The sequence below is a fragment of the Teleopsis dalmanni genome, chromosome 1 (assembly GCF_002237135.1).
Source record: "Teleopsis dalmanni isolate 2A chromosome 1, ASM223713v2, whole genome shotgun sequence".
Classification (NCBI taxonomy): domain Eukaryota; kingdom Metazoa; phylum Arthropoda; class Insecta; order Diptera; family Diopsidae; genus Teleopsis; species Teleopsis dalmanni.
In genome coordinates this window covers 159578230-159599007 of record NC_051846.1, presented here as the reverse complement: position 1 = coordinate 159599007, position 20778 = coordinate 159578230, and the positions used below count along the sequence as shown (strand labels likewise).

The 20778-nt window shown below is 26.0% G+C and overlaps 5 protein-coding genes across 7 annotated transcripts; 2 read left to right on the top strand and 3 right to left on the bottom strand.

The window, feature by feature from the left end:
- Window positions 1–2695: 2695 nt before the first annotated feature.
- On the bottom strand, window positions 2696–3400 carry LOC119669033. Its single transcript, XM_038078762.1, has 2 exons — window positions 3255–3400; window positions 2696–2998 (listed from the first exon to the last, which is right to left on the bottom strand). Exons 1-2 carry the CDS (start codon window positions 3291–3293, stop codon window positions 2711–2713), a joined length of 327 nt encoding a protein of 108 aa, XP_037934690.1. The 5' UTR covers window positions 3294–3400; the 3' UTR covers window positions 2696–2710.
- A 3396-nt stretch (window positions 3401–6796) lies between these two features.
- On the bottom strand, window positions 6797–9183 carry LOC119669633 (nudix hydrolase 8). Of its 3 annotated transcripts, none has more exons than XM_038079612.1 (5): window positions 8499–8822; window positions 8294–8421; window positions 8146–8237; window positions 7301–7514; window positions 6797–7235 (listed from the first exon to the last, which is right to left on the bottom strand). In XM_038079612.1, the coding sequence occupies exons 1-5, from the start codon at window positions 8708–8710 to the stop codon at window positions 6853–6855; spliced, it is 1029 nt and encodes a 342-aa protein (XP_037935540.1). In that variant the 5' UTR covers window positions 8711–8822; the 3' UTR covers window positions 6797–6852. The 3 variants fall into 3 exon arrangements, with proteins under 3 accessions (XP_037935540.1, XP_037935543.1, XP_037935542.1); XM_038079615.1 differs by lacking the exon at window positions 8499–8822 and adding an exon at window positions 9086–9183 and having other exon boundaries at window positions 6798–7235; XM_038079614.1 differs by lacking the exon at window positions 8499–8822 and adding an exon at window positions 8891–8964 and having other exon boundaries at window positions 6798–7235.
- Window positions 9184–10700: 1517 nt separating this feature from the next.
- LOC119669632 (vacuolar protein sorting-associated protein 37A) lies at window positions 10701–12472 on the bottom strand. Its single transcript, XM_038079611.1, has 5 exons — window positions 12217–12472; window positions 11961–12153; window positions 11265–11634; window positions 11057–11208; window positions 10701–10994 (listed from the first exon to the last, which is right to left on the bottom strand). Exons 1-5 carry the CDS (start codon window positions 12291–12293, stop codon window positions 10800–10802), a joined length of 987 nt encoding a protein of 328 aa, XP_037935539.1. The 5' UTR covers window positions 12294–12472; the 3' UTR covers window positions 10701–10799.
- A 375-nt stretch (window positions 12473–12847) lies between these two features.
- Window positions 12848–13318, top strand: LOC119669631. The gene is made up of 2 exons (XM_038079610.1): window positions 12848–12883; window positions 12943–13318. Exons 1-2 carry the CDS (start codon window positions 12848–12850, stop codon window positions 13237–13239), a joined length of 333 nt encoding a protein of 110 aa, XP_037935538.1. The 3' UTR covers window positions 13240–13318.
- Window positions 13319–13457: 139 nt separating this feature from the next.
- On the top strand, window positions 13458–17004 carry LOC119669629. The gene is made up of 5 exons (XM_038079609.1): window positions 13458–13776; window positions 13847–14346; window positions 14402–15365; window positions 15448–16698; window positions 16763–17004. Exons 1-5 carry the CDS (start codon window positions 13678–13680, stop codon window positions 16763–16765), a joined length of 2817 nt encoding a protein of 938 aa, XP_037935537.1. The 5' UTR covers window positions 13458–13677; the 3' UTR covers window positions 16766–17004.
- Window positions 17005–20778: the final 3774 nt, after the last annotated feature.

Below are 20778 nucleotides of genomic sequence, written 5' to 3'. Positions count from 1 at the left end.
ACCAAGTTTCTCTTTTAAAGTAATTTTATTATTCTGTATGAGTTTTGGAATATGATTAAGAAAAGTGTTATACACGATGTATAACAGTTTTGGTTTCTCTGTGTTTGGTTTTGTGTTATGTGTAATTGAGTGCACGTTATATTTGAATAGTTGTATAGTTGTGGTTGATGTATTTTACATATTATTTCTTTGATAAATGTTTTATATATATATATAATGTATATTTGGAGAAATGACATATTATTTTTGAAAATTTTGTGTTTATTAACTGAAACATTTCATATGCTTTTTTTTGTTACAACACAACCAACAATTAATATATAAAAATTTTAACAATTAATTTCTCTTAATAATTAAATGTCGAAAACATTCAAACTTATTTAATTTTAGTAGTAAATAATACCATTTTGTAAAGTTTGGTAAATACTAATATATAAAAACATTATTATTATTACAGATACAGTTTGTTTTTCAAAATTTGTTCTGTGTTATCATTGTCATAAAAATAATAGTAAATTAATTAAAAACAACTTTAATATAAATATGTATGTATAAATTATTTTAGTATATAATACTAAATTTAAATAAAATTATTTTATTATTTTTAAGGCATTTGGATAGTGCATTTATGGTATCAGACATTTGGTTATATGCTACATATATGTATCTTATATGTATATAGGTTATATATTTAAATACTTAATTTTTTAAAATGCTTTAGTTTAAATGCATTGTTTTTTTTAATTTTTATTAAACAATAAAAATATGCGCACAGCAAATGATATATTTTCGGGTAATACATATATATACTATTAATGCCACATTTAAAGCGAGATAAGTAAATTTGTTGTAAATAATAGTACATAATTTATATTGGATTTATAGGAGAGTTTTGTTTGTAATTTTATCCGTCAAAAATTCTCATTTTGCATTAAAAGCAATAACAATTGACAGCTAAAATTGCAAAATCTCGTGTGAATCCAGTATAAAGATATAGTTTGCAATTTACAAAAATCAAATGATAAAAGTTCTTAGATAACAGATTATTGTATTTAAATATAATAGTCACTTCCGTCATAATTGACGTTAAATAACAACTTTTATTATACATATATTATATATAATGTATACATTATATATAACAGATGTTATACTTAATGGACCAGAAATTTTATTTATTCTTAACCGGGACTCTATCTATCTATTTTCTATAAATCTATTTTGCTGTTTCTATACCATGTCCTGTAAGCCAACTCGAATAAATTAAACCTGTGATGAAATTAGATTAATTTAGATCTATTTCTAGTGACAAATCTATTAATATATCTTTTATTAATTTTTATTTATTAATTTATTTTACTACCTATAATTGCATAATTATTTAAAGTTTAAATTATTTGGGAATATAAATCTTTGTCTGAATAAAAAAGAATGGTGACTTAAGAAATGTTTTATGCTTTCATATATGGAAGTTCGAACTAGAACGTAATAAAACAAGGGTATGTGATGACAGACATAAGTAGATGGACATTGTTTCTTATAAAATTCAGAACTGTTTCAGTTTTTTTCTGACAAAATTTCTTTCAGGTAGGCATAGATCCGAGACAATACTTTTTGTTATATTTTGTTGTTACACTCTCTATTTATTCCATTAAAAAGATATGCTGAGCTTTAAACTATACTTCTGTAAAATCACCTGATTATCTAATTCACAGACACTGTTGAATAAAAGTGCTTCAGAGAATATAGCGTTTCACGAAGAGAAGGAGCAGAAGTACACTTATGAGACGTGCGGGGAGTTTATCACATATGCAACAATTAAAACTTATAATATTCTCTAATGTTATAATAATAAGTTAAACAGAACAAAGATAAAATGGAAATTATATTAGTTATATCTTTAGATATTGATTTACGATATACCTTGTACAAGGATAGATCTTGTATTATAACTAATAATTTCATTTTTATTATTTATTAATTTATTAATTTTAAATTTACATTTAATTTAAATTGTGTATAACGTACAGTGTACAGAAAACCAAGTCTCAAACGATATCGCAATATATCTGTATTATAAATATTATACTTGATTAAGACTGATTGATTTATTTTCAAAGAGCAGAAACTATATAAGTAGATTATTCCATTTTAGTATTAAAAAGTATTAAAATTTGTATATATTTAATCTGTAAAAACTAAACATATAAGTCATTATTCGTTTCACAAACATTTATATTACGATTATAAGAAAAGGAATTATTTACTTATCATAGCTCATAAGTGGCATTAATATAAACCCGCTTATAATTAATATAATACGTCATAAATAATGTGCTCATGCAAGAATATATAAAAATTAAATACTACACAAATAATTTAATGACGTCAAAGTCATCAGGACGTATATATATAGCCTATGCAACTGTAAAGTACATATTACAACAAACTAACACAAATAAACACAACAAAAACAATATATTAAACTTACGGTAGAAAGGTCGAAAAACTAGGTTAGTTGCATAAATGAATTAATAAAGTTCTTTTTTTTTTTTTTAGATATTTTACGAACAAAACATGCCAGGCGAAAGTGGGTGGGTGAAATGAAAACAAAAAATCAAAAAACAAAATGACAAAAGTAAGGATGATGAAATTCATAAAATACATATTTAAAGGAAAAAAAATAAAAGCTGAATAAAAGCTGAATAACTCAATTTTGTGTGACCTTTAACTCTAAACGTTTTTTAAGCATTTGAAATGTTTGATGCATTGCACGCATTTGAAAGCGTATGGATGTAGTGACGTCACGCTGCAACTGCTGTACTTCCTGTATGTCCCTGCGTAAATTTTGATATTCATTTTTTACCTCGGTCATTGATTCCAAAAGCTCCATAACACAAATGTCATCCATTTCGTCTAAGCTTGTTTCATCCAAGCTACGTTCCACTTCATGTAATTTATGAGAAACAGTATACAATTGTGTGCCAGCATTGGCAATCTTAAATATTTTATGTAAATGTTTTTAATATAGAATTTATTATTATTATTATTATTAAAATATATTTATATATTATATTAAAGCACATTATTAAAATATGTATTGTATATAAATATTAAACATAAAAAGTATGCGTAATTTATCATAAAAATAGGTCAATAATAAATAAGCGGTATTAAATTCACTTCACAAAAAAAAAATAATAATAAAAATAATACATATTTTCATATTTTAAAATTATCCATAACAAATTTACCGATCTTTCCAAATTAGTTATATCCCGATAGCCATCCATATTGATTTTATTGAAATTATACTAATTATTTGCAAATTATTATTTTCGTTTTTATTGTTTTTGTACTTTCGGGTAGAAATTTCGTTAACAATGTGTGATATGTTGTGTGTTGTATAACTTTTTTATATTTGATATATAGAGAAATTTAAAATATTTTTTATATATTATTAACTAAGATTAACACATTCTTATTCAAATGATTAAATTATATTTTTATTTTTATTAACAATTTATTTACGTCAAATACGATTTCTTACGATTTTAACTTATTTTCACATGAAGCTGTCACAACTTTGATTGAAAGTTTATTAATGCTTTCGTGCCACCCAAAAACTGCGTATTTATACGATTTCAGCTTTATCCTTCCTTTCGCGTGTGCATTTGTGTGTGTTTGTGCCATTTTCATTTACTCAATTCAATCTCTCCATACTCTCATACAGGATATTTATTTTTTTCAGTTACAACACCGCTCAAGCACAATTATATTGGGGTATTAATGCAGCATCTAACATACGAAATAGAATAAAGTACATAGTAAAGTTCGTTTCTCCCTTGAATTTGAGTTACTAAAGAGTTCAGGGTGGATTCGATAATCTTTAACAAAACTTTACCAACAATTTTTGATGCAATTTAAAATGTTTTTAAAACTTATTAAGATAAATATTTAACTGTAATAAAACTTCTATTAATTGAATTTGTAAAATAATAATAAATATTATATTATTGAATATAAGATAATCTTTAACAAAACTTTATTACATTTTTTGAAAGAACTTTTGTTCTTTCTTTTGTACTTATTAAGATAAATATTTAACTGTAATAAAACTTCAATAAATTTAATTTAATATTATATTATTATATATTTAATATTCTTCAACAAAGCTTTATCGACATTTTTTGAAACAATTTAAAAGTCTTTTTTACCTTTTAACATAAATATTTAACTCTAATAAAACTTTAATAAATTTAATTTGTAAAATAAGAATATAATTATTTTATTAAATATTTAATAATCTTTTACAAAACCTTACCGACATTTTTTGAAACAATTTAAAATATCTTTTGAACTTATTAAGATAAATATTTAACTGTAATAAAACTTCAATTAATTATATTTGTAAAATAAGAATAAATATTATTTTATTAAATATACGATAATCTTTAACAAAACTTTACCGACATTTTTTGAAACATTTAAAAAACAATATTAAATGAAATAATAAATTCAATTTGCAAATTAAGAATAAACATTATATAATTATATTTAATACATTAATTTAATATAATAATAATATAATACTGTCCTTTTAGAATAATTCAAATTTTTTTATTTTTATTCTTGCTATTCTTGTTATATTTGCTTTAGTTACCAACGCAAAAGTGTTTCTTATTATAAGGTTAATAGCATTTAAGCTAGCATAGGATAAAAAGATACACAGAATGTACTGCATGACACTACTGTAGGTCAGTTTTTATGTGTAAAAGTTTGTTTACAAGGAAATAGGGCGTATGGCTTTTCAATAAAATGAAATTTTAATTTCAATAGAATACTTGTTATTTCCGGGAAAGCTTCTCTTTCTGTTACCTCAAAGAAATGGAAATGATTTGATGTAATACAATAACCTCTATGATAAAATAATTTTATGTACCCACTTTAAGTTGGATAAAAACTGTGTAACCTTTTGTATTGAAAATAAAAATATAAATAATTATAAAAAATCAAAGTGTCAAACCGTGACTTTATAATAATCCCTACTCTTTACGAAATTTTTATGAAGATTTTTTGTATTATTAATAAATTAATCAAATAAACAAACTTGTATTTATTGTATACATATATATAAATTTATACAATAAGAATAACGTATATAACTTAATTAAATAATATGTTAACTTAATTCAAATAATTTAATATTCTTACTGATTATTATACCGATTGATTATAATATTCTCTACACTTTATTTTTAAATTCTAATTATTTGAATTCAAACAGCATTCATATATACTAACATATATTTACTTATTTCCTAAACATATTAAAAAAATATATTTTTTCAGATTTTTTATAAAGTTAATAAGAACAATTCTTTATTCTGCGGTTATTTTATTCTTAAACAGGTTAATATCCTGTTAATGTATCCTTTCATTATTAAGTAAGATCCTAGAAAGGGTATAAAATAATAGAATAACGTCTCAAATATCAGGAAACTATTTCGGTTTCAAAGTGAACATAATGTTTTGTAAGATCAAACTTCAAGAACAATATATTTACAAGCATAAGTTATACATAAAAAGGGGAGCGATAATGCGGTTCAAGCCATATTATAATATTTCGAATCTTTTCACATTAGATAAATTGGATTATCTTATTAAATTTTTTCAAACATACTTTGAATTACCTCTTCGAAAAACTACATCTTTAATGAATCTCTGTATATACCAGTGATTAGCACAATATTAAAAGATATAATAGCAACATTCGATTTTTTGTGACACGAAGCTTATTAATATTATTTCTTTTTGCATAAAATGATAATACAAACACTGAAACTATCTTCATCGATTATAGATTATTTTGTGTTTATGGTGATAAAGCTTATAAAAACCATGTGATTATTGTTGCAGGTTGTTTCCAAGATTCTTGATTTCTACAAGCCCATTTATATTGGCATCTATACCACTTCAGTCATAGCGAGAAATACATCTTTGAAGATGACACAGCAGTTCTTTTAATTCAATACGCAATCGATTTTTTTTTCACTCATAAGTTTTTAAAATAATAGAGATATTTTAGTTACTAGTTTTATAAATTATTTTAAGAATTTTAATATGGGTGTCCACATTAAACTTTTTAAATCAGTTATTTTTATGTTTTTTTCTGGCTTCTAAAAGAATTGTAACTACTTTCATTAATTAATAAATAATATATTTTTTTAAAATTCAAATATATAATATAAATTATTTTTACACCACAGTAGCAACTTTTCCTGTCTGCACAAACAAAATAAAAATAAAATTTAAAGAAGACATCTAATAAAATATTTAATAGACTTATTCAGCACTATGTCTTCCTTATTTACTATAACTGTAATGTAAATGGCATAACCTCAAGATTGAAAGTTGAATGGCTTTTATTGATGCGTTGAATCCTGCGACGCCGTCGTGCACTTTGTGTACTTTACACTACAAACCCACTTATTTGAACAAAAATAATAATGAATGCACTTTTCAATTTGTTTGCTTTCCTCTATTAAATTTAAATTACAAGTGCAAGTAAGTAAGCAAAGTTAATACCTCATTGCTTTTTGTTCACGCGGAAGTGATTTTAATTTTATGTAAACAAGCATGTAAACAAGATGAGCTTTATTTGTAAAAAGAACCCTTTATTCACAAAATATATTCAACATTAATATATATTCTAATTAATAGGCACTTAGTAATTAAACTAAATACAATATATATTTTTTTGTGAAATATAAATGTAAAACCATTTGCTAAATTATATTGTATATTTTACTAAAGGAAGAAACAATTTTATTTGCCTATATCGATATACACTCATAAATTACTTTCTTTGTCATGGAATTTCATATAATATAGTTCATAGTCAACATTTAAAATCTGATGTACAGCATTCTCACATACGAATGTAAGGTTTCGCTTTTTGTACTCTAAATATATTTTCAAAAAATTCCGATTTGTTTCATGAACTTTTGGATGTTTTAAGTATTCTTCGATAGGCATCCATTGAGCTTTTGTGATTTCTCTTTCTTCAAGATGGATATCCATATTTTTGGGTTTTAAAGCAAGTACTGCATAAATATCGGAACAGTCAAAGTTACCAATATGTGTATGTCTAAAACTAATAACTGTTATGAATGTTGAATCAATACCAGTTTCTTCGAGTACTTCGCGTATTGTAGCATCAACAAGTTTTTCTTCTACAATTAAATATTATCTATTAAGAAAAATATAATTTTATTAATGAATATATAATTATTCTTACTTGGTTCAACAAAGCCTCCAGGTAGTTTCCAACTATTTGGTATTTGAGCATAACGATCCCTTACAACTAAAATTTCATTTTTATCGTTGATGAGTACACCACCAACACCAAGCATTGTATGAGCATATTTTGGTAAATTCGGTTCTTCTTCCGTTGGCAACCAATAGCATAGCATAGCATATCCCGGTTTGGCGTGGTGGTAATCGAATCCGAACTAAATAAAAAAAAATCATATACGATTTTATAAACAAAAATTTGTATAAAAACTATTGTTTTCTGTACTTAATGTTTACTTAAGAAACCACGATAAGAAACATTATTAAATTTGACGCATAAACTTTTTAGAAATAAAATTTAAAAAGGATGCAATTGGTTGACCATATATCAAAACTGATAAAAAAAACTCAACGATGAGAATTGCAATTTTTTTTGAATTATAAAGATATTTGCCTAAATTTGGGTCCCATCATATTTACGAATATTTATTTAAAATTTTCGATCATTCTGATTCTTATACTTATGTATAGGGTTATTCATTTTATGGTTACTATAAATTTACCCACGCTTCATTTTGAGTCCATAAATATTTTTTGAGATAAGTTAATTAAAACTATTTCTTTCAATCGATTACAGTATTTGGTATGATAAAGAAATCTACAAACTTGTTAAAAAAAAAGTAGCAACAAAGCATGAACTTCTAACTTTATACAAACAATTCTACTGATTAAACAAAACTAAAAAATTCTACTAATTAAACAAAAAAACTAAATTTATCACAACTTACTACTGTATTCAGTGAATGATAAAATGATGAATGACGTAAAACATCCAGTTAATGAAAGTACCTTTACTAAGCGTGGAATCCAGTCGGCGTGCTCAGTCTTCACTTTAAACCAAATACACCTACGTTTACAATCTTTCCAATGTATCAGAGATTCTATAAATATTAAAATTATTTAACTTGCATTTCCTTTATATAATATTACAATTTACTTTTTAGCTTGCACTCAAAATCTGTATCGTCTGCTTCGTATTCAGCCTCGGATTCAACCGTTATACCATTAAACCGATCCGAACTACCAGAAAACGTTCCCGGTGGCGCATCCATAATTTTTTCGTATCTGAAAAATAATGAAAATAAGATTTTAGAATATAATCCTTCATTTTTTAAGACAAAATTATAAATTTTAAAACAAACTTGTGGAAAACGCTATAATTTGGTTGAATATTTGTTTTCTTTTGAACAGTATCATCAGCATTAGACGAAAAATTTTTAATCCAGGCCAATTTGAAAATATTAGGAATGTAGTTCGTTTTATTTCTTTTTAGCGAGCAACAATCGTACACCCATGGAAAAACGCTACGAAGACTTCGAGGTTTTATATTACTTTTTAAAAGAATTGTTGACATTAGAAATTTTGATTTACTGCCCACATATATGTAAATAACCTTTGTACACGACTTTACTGAATATTAATTTCAGTGATTTTTGAACAAACAAAAATTTGCATATTCGTATTTAATATTTTTACTAAAAGGTGTTTTAAGTAAATTAAAATAAGTATGGTTTAATATCATTTTTTAGCTTACTGTTACAAATTACAAGAGATAAGATTTATTATTCGATAAGACAATTGTAGCAACACAATAAAAATCACAGCAAAAAAGCATTGACAACAAAACCATATGTTTGGACTGTCAAAATATAAAGCGTCCAAATTTATTTCATGTCATCAACAAGTTAGTTTACACTGAAAAAAATTTATATTTTTTTTTACAACTTACTTTTAAGATAAAACTGAAGGTTTCCCTTACATATGGCTAGGTCCGGCAATATTCAAATAATCCACCATGGAGCCCTACGAACAGATGAGTTTGGTATATATCCTAAATAAAAGTGTAACAAAATTAATATTGTTTTAATATCAGTCTTAAGAGTTATAACAAAACGCAGTATATGCACTATTTGCCCAGTAGGAGAAGTTTTTCTAAAATCCCTAAACATTATCAGAATTTGTTCTTTCAAATTTTAATTTTAAACTATTAACGTATTCACTTTCATGTCGGAAATTTCACCATTAAGAATATACCATGTCACAATAATCCTCAAAGGATTCAGTGACGCGGTGACAAGTTCCCAACCCATTTAAAAAAAAAATACCATAGGATTTATTACGTCCAAACATACAGTACAACAGGATAATTATTAAATGGGTAATATTGATCTGTACTTTCTAGTATAATGCGTCACAATATATTATTTAAAAAATTATCACATTTAGGGCTTAAAGCAATTAATTTGACAAAAGTGAATTCACACAAAATGGCGGTTTTAACAAATTTATACACTTTTCCATTACTTATTTACATTATAATATTAAAAACAATAGCGCTTGCGTACTATACAATCAGTGATAAATGGAAAAGAATTTGTTAACTTATATTGATATTAGTTGTCGAAGATTAGTGATGTTAGATATAACCCGAATCGCTTCTGGAATATTATCGCTTGACGTGTCAAACCATAGGCAAAAACTTCTAAATAATACATTAGTTTGTTTTGTGAAATAATGAAATTATAATGTAGTAAATCAAAAAAAAATTAATTTTTCCATTTACATCGATAAATAATTTCCAACTTTTTCTACTGTTTACCAATGATGAATAGTTTTAATTAATCTATGTAGTGAATAAAAGAGTCAGTTTAAGGAATTTTATTTATAGAACCAGATACTTTCTGCAAATAAAAATATAATATATATTCAAATAAGGATTAAAATCCCATAAGGCTCTGAATTCAAATGTCTCTAACAAATAACGCATTGAATTTAATATATATATAAAACACGCCTTTTCTCCACTTCATCGTAATATTTTCCAGAAACTTTAACAAAACAAGTACAGCATTAATAAAAGCTTATTACTTATTTCACCAAACAATTCTTAATGGAAATTATAGTCATAGTCAAATCTACTGAATAATAAAAAAACGGACCTGATGATATCTTGAACAAAAATTTAAATTTTCATTTTTGTTTGACAATGATTTTATAGTTGTTTTTCCATATTTTTTCAAAAAAATATATAACATTTATATTTTCATATGCTTAATATAATAAATGTCTAACCAAAAAAACTAAAAAATAATAAATACAGGCGTTTCTTATAATTTCTTTTTCTTTAAATTAAAGATTTTGTTTATACAAAATCTATAGATATATCCATACCTACTTTTTCTTCTATAGAAAGTGTGTCATTACTATGTTAAAATTTTTTTTACATTTTAATACTAGAAATTCATTGGAAATGAGGAAATATGATAGTCTTGTTCGTTTACAATAACAAATAAGAAATAAAAAATAATATATATAGTTATTTTTTTAATTTTATGTATATTTTATAACATTAAACGAGATACGATGAAAGCATTTTTTACATTTTGAGCATAATATTGCATCATTAAAATTTGTATCAACGTTAATTTAGAGAAAACTATTACTTAAATGCCTGCACGTTCCAAAGCACTTAGTTGTTGCCCTAAACGCTCTTCTTTTGCTTTTCTTTCTGAGCTTAGTTTTTTTGAACATGTATAACTATTTAAAAATGTTTGAACATCAATTTTTCCATTGAGAAACTGTTCTACATGACGATCACAATCCGTATCAGAATTAGACGCAGCTATTTGCAGCAGTTCCTATTTAAGAAAACACTTTACAATATTATTATATTCCAAGAGTTATTAACGATTTTAAATACCCTTATATGCTGTGGAGCAAAATCCTCTGCCTTTTTTAAGTACTTTTTATTTAATTGATCACATTTTTCACCCAAATTTTTAAGCGCTGTTACATCGTCACTTAATTTTCTTTTAAGTTCAACTAGGTGTGATTCTTTGGACTCATTTTCACCTAAAATGTTTAATAAAAAATTAAATAATGTGCATATATGTTTGATTAGTACTTACGTGATATAATTTCCACTTGATTTATCATTGAATCAAGGTCCTCATTTAAATGTTGTACTACTGAAAGTTCTTCGATAAAATCTTCAAAAAACTGTGGATCATTATCTAATTGTTTAAGTTCATCCAAAGAAAGATTTGAGAGATTCGGTAAGTTGCTATCATTCAATTTACTAGAAAATTCAATTGGAGAACTATCCTTGCTATTGTCAAGCGATTTGGCTGTTGGCATTTGAGTTGAAAGTATTGTTGTGCTATTTCCTTGCTGCGGTAAGTTAACTGGGCTGATAGAATTAATTACTGTGGGTGTATATCGTTCAAATTCACGTATTACAGCTTGAACTATACGGCCCAAATCAGAATGATGTGAATACTGAAATTTATTTTTTGTTTATTAAAAAAATATTAGTAATTAATTTTATGAAATAAAATGTTAAATTCTATTTTAAATCATTGTGAACATGAAAGCTTTGAGCGAGATATATGATGACGTGCGCAGCAAGGATCGAAGTTAGTTGAATGTCATGAATGATGTAGCCTTGAAAACCTTTTAATTTGAAAGACAGATTAGCCTTCATGACATTCAGAAAACACATACAATTTTTAAAATCATTAGAATGAGGGTATTTGTACTTGAACATTTCAACTAATAAAAATTTCAAATAAAAATTAAATTTTTATATATAATAAATTGCATACATTTACTAAACCTGGTGCAGCTTCTATTTCTCCAGTAGTAACGTTAACCCAATGATGCTGTATAATTGGTGATATTGAAAATTTTGGCCTTTCATTTGGATAATTTGCTCCTAATTGAACAATTAAAGTGAAATTTCTACCTCCGGATTCAAAGGCCACATTATATTCCTCAAATTCTGTGATTTCAGTAACACTTAAAAGAATGTTAATTAATATCTAATTATTTTAATACAGCGGGTTATTCAGCAACACTTACTTATCATTAAATATTTTTAAGGTGTCAATTTGTCGTTTTCGGATGTCTAAATTACCAAATTGTTGGCGAGGAATCATATTTTTTTGTTAATTATTTTATGCGGCGATTTCTATTGCATTCTATTATATAAAAATCATTTAGTTTTATTTTTTTTTTCACTAGTATTAACTTGACAATAAATTATTTTTTAAACCACTCTCCCACAGATCTGTTAAAACGACACAGCAGAATTAAATCCGAAATTATTCTGACCAAAATAATATATTGAAGAAAAAGTGTTGCCTTTGCAAAAAATAACTTTGCAATTCAAAAAAAAAAATATTGTGTCCTTTATAGTATATCCATTAAATTAAATGTTTATTAAGTTGCAAATAATATTTTGTCAAATAAAACTTAACTTCTCAATCACATTTACATTCACATTTAAAAGAAATTCACTATTTTATAGTAAATAATTTTGAATAGTTTCGTATATTGTAACAAACATAACATGTACAGCGGCTACAAAAATAGGCACAAAAAATTCCATATCTGTTTGACAATAATTCAGCGGCTTTTTACATTTTTTGTTGTGGCATATAATAAATTACATACGAAGTTTTATATAAGAATAACAAATTTTATTCTTAATATGGCGTTATTTGAAATAAAGTGGTTACGGCGTTTGGTATGTTGAACGTAAATTTTAAAAATTCAATAATTTATATGTCTATAATTTATATTAAGATAAGGCACAAAACCAGTCCAATACCCGCTGAAAATGCAGCATTATGGAAACGTCGGCTAAGCATTGGTTATGCGCTTTTAGCTTGGCAAGCATTTGGTCTTGTTTTGTATATGGTATATTCGGGACGCAATGACTGGCCTAAATACTACGGTTTGAAAACGGACGAAGAAATAGAATTGACTCCTGCCCAAGAGTTTTCAAAGAAATTAAATGTAACTAAAGGAAAAATTATACGATATTCTGGTTTTTCACGTGTCGGCGAAGAAGATTTTGATAATGCTGATAGAAAAAATTGATGAATAAAATTACAATAAAATGTTATTATATAGGTATATAAATATAGTCATATTGTAAATATTTAAATAAAGACTAAAATATCCAACGTCAAGTAGATTTTTAACAAAAAACGTAGTTCGATATTTGAAAAAACTGTCAAGTGTATATATTTGTAAAATAAGAATAAATTATAGTTAAAAGATGCGTTATTTATAAATAATTTTTCATATAAAGAATTGTGTTTTTTTTGTGTTGCATTATACACATCTCCGTAAATACTGAAAAATAAAAACAGCTGATTATGTAAATCAGTTTTGTCAATATATAGTTGTCAAACTAGCAGTTGCGCGCATTTACTCTGACAGCGTCTGAAAGGATGGCATATAAAACACATTTAATCAAGTTTCTTGTAAAGTTTTAGTTAAATAGTGAATTTGTTTAATAAGTGCAATACAATAATGAAAACATGTATACTTTGTAAGTCCAAAGAAAAGGATGATATTCGATATGGCGAATTTTTGACAAAAAAAGATGTAGGCGTTCATACATATTGTTTGGTATGAGAATTTGTTTTATAGTGTTTTATTCACATTTTATTATTTATTATATCATGTAATCAACTTACAGTATCTTTCATCAAATCTCTGTCAAAGTGGCAAAGATAATGAAGGCTTTTTAGGCTTTCTATTAAGTGATATAAGAAATGAAGTTAAACGCATAAGTGCCGTGAAATGTTGCTATTGTAGGGGCTACTACGCAAACATTGGGTGTTGCCATAAAAAATGTCGCCATACATTTCATTTGGTGTGCGGTGTACAGAAAGGAGCACAAAATGAATTTTGTGATACTTTTAGATCGTTCTGCTCATCGCATGTAAGGAAAGTGCGTTATCATCCAGGAGATAATGATGTGTGCCTAATTTGCTTAGAGAACTTAATTACACCATTAAAGCGTTTTGATCCAGTTAATATGCTGCGTGCACCTTGTTGTCAGAATGGTTGGTTTCATAAATACTGCTTGCAGAAGTGTGCCAAAATGTCTGGTTATTTTTTTAAATGTCCGCTTTGTAATGATACGGAAAAGATTAAATCGAACTTAAAAAAAATGGGTGTTTTTATACCAGATCAGTAAGTGTAAAATAAAAACATTTAGAATATCAGTGAAATTATATTTTTTTCGTAGAGATGCAGCATGGGAACTGGAGCCAGGCGCATTTCAGGATCTCTTAGAAAGACCTCGTACTTGTCAGGCCATAACCTGTGTAAATAAATCGGGAAGAAATAATGAATCAGACAGAAATCCTTTAAAAATATGCATTACCTGTGGATCAGTGGCAATTCATCAAAATTGTATGCGGTGTAATACGGAAAACTTTCAATGTGACGAATGTATTCAAATTGTTGGAAAAAGTGTGAAGAAGAGCAACCAAATTTACGATGAAAATTCAGATGTGGAGGTCTGTGTTACAGAAGATTCTAATGATAACGATATTCCAATGAGTATTAAATTTAAAAATGAAATTAATAAATCTCTTGAAACTCAAACATGTCATTTAAATAATGAACTGGTCAAATCTGACGGAGATGAAAAAATAATAGCGCCAATGAAGAGAAAAAAATTTCATGTTATTACTGATGATCTCAATAATGTAATTAACGATGATAAAGGTGTTTCTTCCTCAAGTGAAGAAGATTTAATTACATCATTTGTTCGCAAAAGAAATGTTATTTGTTCTGATGAAAGTAGCTGCAGCACACCACAAAAGAAAACAAGGAGGCAATCAACCACAGTTACTAATTCCAGAACTGATGAGAGTGATAATGAAATTAGGAATCCATTAAGTATTCCTAGCTTATTTTCATCAGATGAGGAAGAAGAAATAATTATGCCAATGAAAAGAAACAAATTTCATGTTATTACTGATGATCAAGACTTTTCATCTTCAAGCGAAGAAGATATAATTACATCATTTATTGACAAAAAAAATGTTATTCGTTCTGATGAAAGTAGCTGTAGCACACCACAAAAGAAAAAAAAGAGCCAATCAACCAGAGTTGTCAATTCCAGTACTGATAGTGATAATGACAATGAAACTATAGATCCATTGAGTCTTTCAATATCTTCCTATTCTCGTCACCGCAAAAAGGTATTACTGCAAGTATATACATATAATTAATTGTAAGAGACAAATATTTTATTATTATATTATAATAGAAAATCAATTGCAGCAACACATTAAACATACGCCGCCTTTAGCACAACTAGTAAATATTGCTAATGGTCAATCAGCTTCTAAATTAATGTTAATGCGGAGTGTTGATAACACAAACAAACCTGGTAATAAAAAAGAAAGTCATGGAAAATATATTGTTACTCCATTGCAACAAAAGCTTGAATTTGAAAACACCACAAACACATCTTCATATTTAAGTGAGATAAAAAAGCTTTCAGTTTCTCTAAAAAACGTTGAACATAATATTTGCAGATTGCCACAAAAATCAAGTACAGATTGCAAAACAAATAAGGAAAATATAGAATATATTGATCAAGCATGTTTTCAGGAAAACAAGCTAAATTCCACGCCAACAAAAATAAACTTTACTGATCACCAAGTATGTAATTGCAGTAAAAATAAAACAGAATTTACTTCTACTCAAGAAAATGCAAGCATATTAAAATCAATGTTAAAATTTAAAAATGTAACAGTTCGTTTACCGCGTTTATTGGAAAGTATACAAAAGACTGATGGTTCCAAAGAAAGCAATAATTCGTCAAGTTATTGCTGCTCTGAAGAGACCAAAAACACTGATTCATCCAACAATAATACGAGTAACAAAGGCATTCCAATTCAGACGAGTAATACAGTAAGACAATTACGATTGAGATCAGTGTGTGTGAAAAGGGTTACTGAATTACATAAAGATGAGAATTATACCCGAAAATCTTTTGATAACTCTGCTTTGACAAGAAATTCAGAACAAAGTAACAGTAAAGCAGAGAAAGTATCTAAAAATGTACACAATTGTTTTCAAGATAATATTAATATGAATTGCAAAAAAACACGTACAAGACGTTCAACTTCAAAAAGTGCTCCAATATCTCGAAGTGATGGTGATGAGCATGAATTATTTCTTTTTGAAACAAGTTGCATTGCAAATCGAACACGAAGAAAATCATGTGTTATAAAAGATAAAGCTGATTCAAAGATTTATGATGAATTTGAACCAAATAGCAGTAGGACTAGCAAGGAGAATAACTTTTCTACTTCAGAAACGGAGAGTTTTAAAAGCAATAATTATTCTTTAAAATTTTGTAATATTAAAATAGATAATCAAACAATAAATAAACACGTAAATGATTATCAAATTAAACATAACAGAAATATAACTACAGAAAAAGCAGTTCGCTTACAATTCTATACTGAACTAGATGCATATATGATGCCAAAATTTAGACGAGTAAATGAAGCACTAAAAAAGGTAGGTGAGCCTATTTAATGTGAATTAAAATTGTATTTAAAACATATTTCTTTATAATAAATAGTGATTTAACATTAACCTGGTTAAGTCCAAGTCCTAAGTGATTAAGTCCAAATTCAAATTTCAACAACAACAAATGCAATTAAATATCATGGGAGTAGAAGAAATTAAGTGCTACTTTTGAGAGACATATTTTCGGTACTGGAATTGGAAATCATTCTTAAATTTTTTACAAAATATAATAATTGAGAGCTTTTGTATTCAAAAGTTGTTGTATATACTTTTTAGTTATTTTAAAATAAGAAAAGTTATCCTTGTATTTTTAATGTTAAGTTCAATGTTTAAATATTTAATATATTTTTTGTGAACTACGATATAATTATATATACTAAAATATTTATAAACAAAATTATATTTGAATTTTCAGAATTTAAGATTTATACTTAGATTTTAAAATACTTGTTAATTATTATAAAACTTGTGAATATATATACAATACTCAAATTTATTAAAATGTGTTTCAAGTTCTTTTTAAATTTGTAGAAAAACAATATGATCATAAGAGTGGCTACACAACCAGAAAGTCACTTGGTACTACCATTTAGCGATGAAAACTTTATGTTTGGATTGGTTGGACTTGGCAACGAAATGTCTGTCTTATCTTGATCAAACATGGAATAAAATTCGATAAATTTTTATAGATTTATAGAATCAACTTGTTTGTAATAGACATTGGATGAATTTATTTCAAGATTATATTTCATTGAAAATATGTACACGATGAAACTCATTTACTCATTTATGGTGTTCTTTGGGCATGTAGTTTGGCATAATTAGGACATTCAAAATGTGTATAGAAGACGTTATTGAAAACTTTTATTCATTTAAAGTCTACCTGGGAGATTCGTGGTGTGGAGTATCAGAATAAAGTATTAACTTTAATCTTGGTCATAATGATTTCAGTAGTCATATTATTTTATACTTGTATATTTATTTATTTACACTAAGCTCTTTGCTCTTTGCCGATCGTGATCTTATAATGGGCATTTACGTTACGAGTAAATACTCAATATTTTTGCTTCAATTCTAAATATTATGCACTTTGTATTGAAAAAAAAATACTCGGTATCGAAAAACAAGTTGGTTAGTTGCAATGGCAGGTCAGCAGGTAGCTTTTCGCTGCCTTCAATTAGTGATTTTCTGTGGTTCCGTTATCACATTTTTTGCAATACACATTAAGATAAAACAAGGCAAACTAAATCCATCCCGTCGAATTTAGATAATTTAAAAGGTTTTTCGTTTTTACCGATGAAAAGTCTGACAAAAAGATCAAAAAAATACTTTTCTAAAAACGTATTTTCTCTGGAGGCCAGAGAAAAACAAGTACTTTGAAGTTTTAATGGAGAAAAATGTTCGCAATACGGACCTTTCAAGTTCATTTTATTCTACAAAATTTAATTTTTTGTTTACAATAAAAAAAAACTTCTTTATGTTTAATTTTTAAATTCTAAAACTGCTATTTTCAAAGTATTCGTGCGGTACTTCTACGTATCGTGATATCTCCAATCGTAAGCAATTTGAAATGTAGGCTACATTAAATGGATGTTGGATGGATATTTGATAATGATTTAAATCTTTTTTAGGAGCATGTGCAAATAGTTTATTTGAACTTTTTCTTGTTTACGTTATAAATTAAAAAACGTTATTTTCAATATATTTTTTTGCTTGTTAAGTTTATATTGAATTTGTATATCTTTATTGTCATATTCTTAATTTTAAACTTTTTCAATAGTTCAGTTCTATTATTTAAATTTTATTAAAACTATATTAATTTTAATTAACAGTATAGCAATAATGTAACAAATAGGGCTTCTTATTTACTTTCCACATTTAATTATATATAATGGATTTAAAATATTATATATTAATTATAATAAACATTTTGTACAATTTTATTATATATGTGATTATAAAATTTATTATAAATTTAAACACAAAAAAATGGAAAATATAAAAAAAATTATAATATTAAAAAATTTATAATATAAGAAATTAATAAAAAAAATTAAATATAAAAAAAAATTAACTAAAAAAAAGTAAATATAAAAATATTCAAAAAGAAAATAAGGATTATAAAATAAAATATATAAAATAATAAAAAATCAATTTGTATTCCTGAACCAAAAATAAATATTTTCATAATAACATAATAAATATTTTAATAAATTCTTATAAAATAAATTTAATATAGAATAATAATCTACATAATTATTTAAAATATTATATATTAATTATAATAAGTCTTTTATATATCCGAATATAATTTAATGTGTGTCAAAAATCAATATTATTTTTTATAATATTATATATTATTTATAATAAATATTTCATATATTGTATATATACATATGCATTTATATATTAATATATACTAATAATCCACATAATTATTATGTAGCATGTAGCTGTTTTATATGTAGTATTTATAAATAATATTTAGTCTGGCATCACTATTTTATATGTGCGAAAAAAAGTTTGAAAAGGGAGCAATTGACAAGAGGCTTTGAGCAAATTCTCAGTCAGTTTTCAATTACTATTTGGTGTGGAAGTGTTTGGTATTCTGATAAGAATTTTTAAACGAATATATTAACAATTGTAAAAATAACGGAAAATTTATTGGACAGTGTAAATTTGTTGTTAAAATTTTTAACAAAAATGTGATTACTATTAAATAGTAAAAGCTAAAAAGCGCTAACATAAAATACCGTTGTGAACTAAAATATATAGTGTGTCTTTAAATATTAGTGGACTTAAAAACAAACTTTTAATTATAAAATATAATTGATATAATTGGAACTACAAAAACAAGGTATGTAGTAAATTAAAAAAAATATTCTACTTGCTTTTAGGGTTTAGTGTCCTTTCAATACTTTCTATAAATGATTGCTTTGATTTTTTTAAATTGTTGTTGTTTGCTTTTTGTTTTGTTTCGCATTCTTATCAATTAAACTTGCTCCTTCCAAAAATGAATGAAGGTAGGCTAAAAATATTGAATCCTTATTAGATTTTTTTTAAAAATAACCTGGGCTATAAACCAAACGAAATGTGCGTAGAAAGATAATATATATCTCTTAACTTGTACTTTCTTAAAAACTGAAAATATATTTCATAAAAAGGCACGAACTGCAAACAATTTTACGAAAATGCGTTTTGTAATACAGAATGTTTGTTTAAGAAAAAAGAACCTTTTTGCCTTAAATATACACAGTATGCGGGTTACCGCTGTTTGTCAAACTCCTAACAAAATAAAAGTCAATAAAGAAACCACAAACATTACTACAAAAATTTAAGTGAACCTCACAAACGACCCAGTTAAGAAAATTCCTGTGCTTAAGGAATGAAGAACAATACACAACAGTACGTGCAAATGTACATGCATACTTCGTTACACTCAAACTCTGCTTTTACTCAACATGAGTGCAAATCGCACTCATACGCACATTAAAAGTACAAAAAACAAAAAAAAACAATTTTTATATATGTTAAGTAATTCCTGCAGGTGGCTTTGATGTTTTTAATGACATATTAGAGCAAAATATATGCAATTAAATTATTACATTGTTGTTGCTTTATGACAGTTGAAAAATGTAACGAAAAGGAAGTAAAAACGAAAGCAAGAGTTAATTAAGAATTATTTTTTTAAGCTGCGTTTGAAGTGTAAACTATTTTGTGCATTATATTATTTCTTTCAACAGTAAAGTGCCGGCATTAGAGTAAAACATTTTTATAAGTATTATAATAATTTATTATAATGGCCAACGTTTGCCATTAGTCTACTCAGCGATGGGGTGAGCTGTGGTGCCTTATTTGCCACTTGTTGGATTTGTGTCCAAAATGTTAGCCTGGAATCCAGTTTTAGTTCTAACTATTTTATTACTTTTTTGGTATAGAATCTGTCTTCACATACGTTCATCGCGACTTCTAGCGAAGTCGTCTTCTTGGTTGCAAGTTTAAGGTCATGATCATCAACCCAGATCTTTGTTCTCAGCATAACTTAAGTTGATTTGTGATGCGCTTCAT

What these genes read in the sequence shown, in the direction of transcription:
- LOC119669033 (XM_038078762.1), bottom strand. Translation starts at nt 3,293, where the DNA reads ATGGATGGCTATCGGGATATAACTAATTTGGAAAGATCG. An exon ending in TAACTAATTTGGAAAGATCG is followed by an intron (nt 2,999 to 3,254) that starts GTAAATTTGTTA and finishes AAAATATTTAAG; the next exon opens with ATTGCCAATGCTGGCACACA.
- LOC119669633 (XM_038079612.1), bottom strand. Translation starts at nt 8,710, where the DNA reads ATGTCAACAATTCTTTTAAAAAGTAATATAAAACCTCGAAGTCTTCGT. An exon ending in GGATTCCACGCTTAGTAAAG is followed by an intron (nt 7,515 to 8,145) that starts GTACTTTCATTA and finishes TTTTTTATTTAG; the next exon opens with TTCGGATTCGATTACCACCA. An exon ending in TGGAGGCTTTGTTGAACCAA is followed by an intron (nt 7,236 to 7,300) that starts GTAAGAATAATT and finishes ATTTAATTGTAG; the next exon opens with AAGAAAAACTTGTTGATGCT.
- LOC119669632 (XM_038079611.1), bottom strand. Translation starts at nt 12,293, where the DNA reads ATGATTCCTCGCCAACAATTTGGTAATTTAGACATCCGAAAACGACAA. An exon ending in TTAAAAATATTTAATGATAA is followed by an intron (nt 12,154 to 12,216) that starts GTAAGTGTTGCT and finishes CATTCTTTTAAG; the next exon opens with TGTTACTGAAATCACAGAAT. An exon ending in TCAAGTGGAAATTATATCAC is followed by an intron (nt 11,209 to 11,264) that starts GTAAGTACTAAT and finishes TAAACATTTTAG; the next exon opens with GTGAAAATGAGTCCAAAGAA.
- LOC119669631 (XM_038079610.1), top strand. Translation starts at nt 12,848, where the DNA reads ATGGCGTTATTTGAAATAAAGTGGTTACGGCGTTTG. An exon ending in TAAAGTGGTTACGGCGTTTG is followed by an intron (nt 12,884 to 12,942) that starts GTATGTTGAACG and finishes ATTTATATTAAG; the next exon opens with ATAAGGCACAAAACCAGTCC.
- LOC119669629 (XM_038079609.1), top strand. Translation starts at nt 13,678, where the DNA reads ATGAAAACATGTATACTTTGTAAGTCCAAAGAAAAGGATGATATTCGA. An exon ending in GCGTTCATACATATTGTTTG is followed by an intron (nt 13,777 to 13,846) that starts GTATGAGAATTT and finishes ATCAACTTACAG; the next exon opens with TATCTTTCATCAAATCTCTG. An exon ending in ATTCTCGTCACCGCAAAAAG is followed by an intron (nt 15,366 to 15,447) that starts GTATTACTGCAA and finishes AATCAATTGCAG; the next exon opens with CAACACATTAAACATACGCC.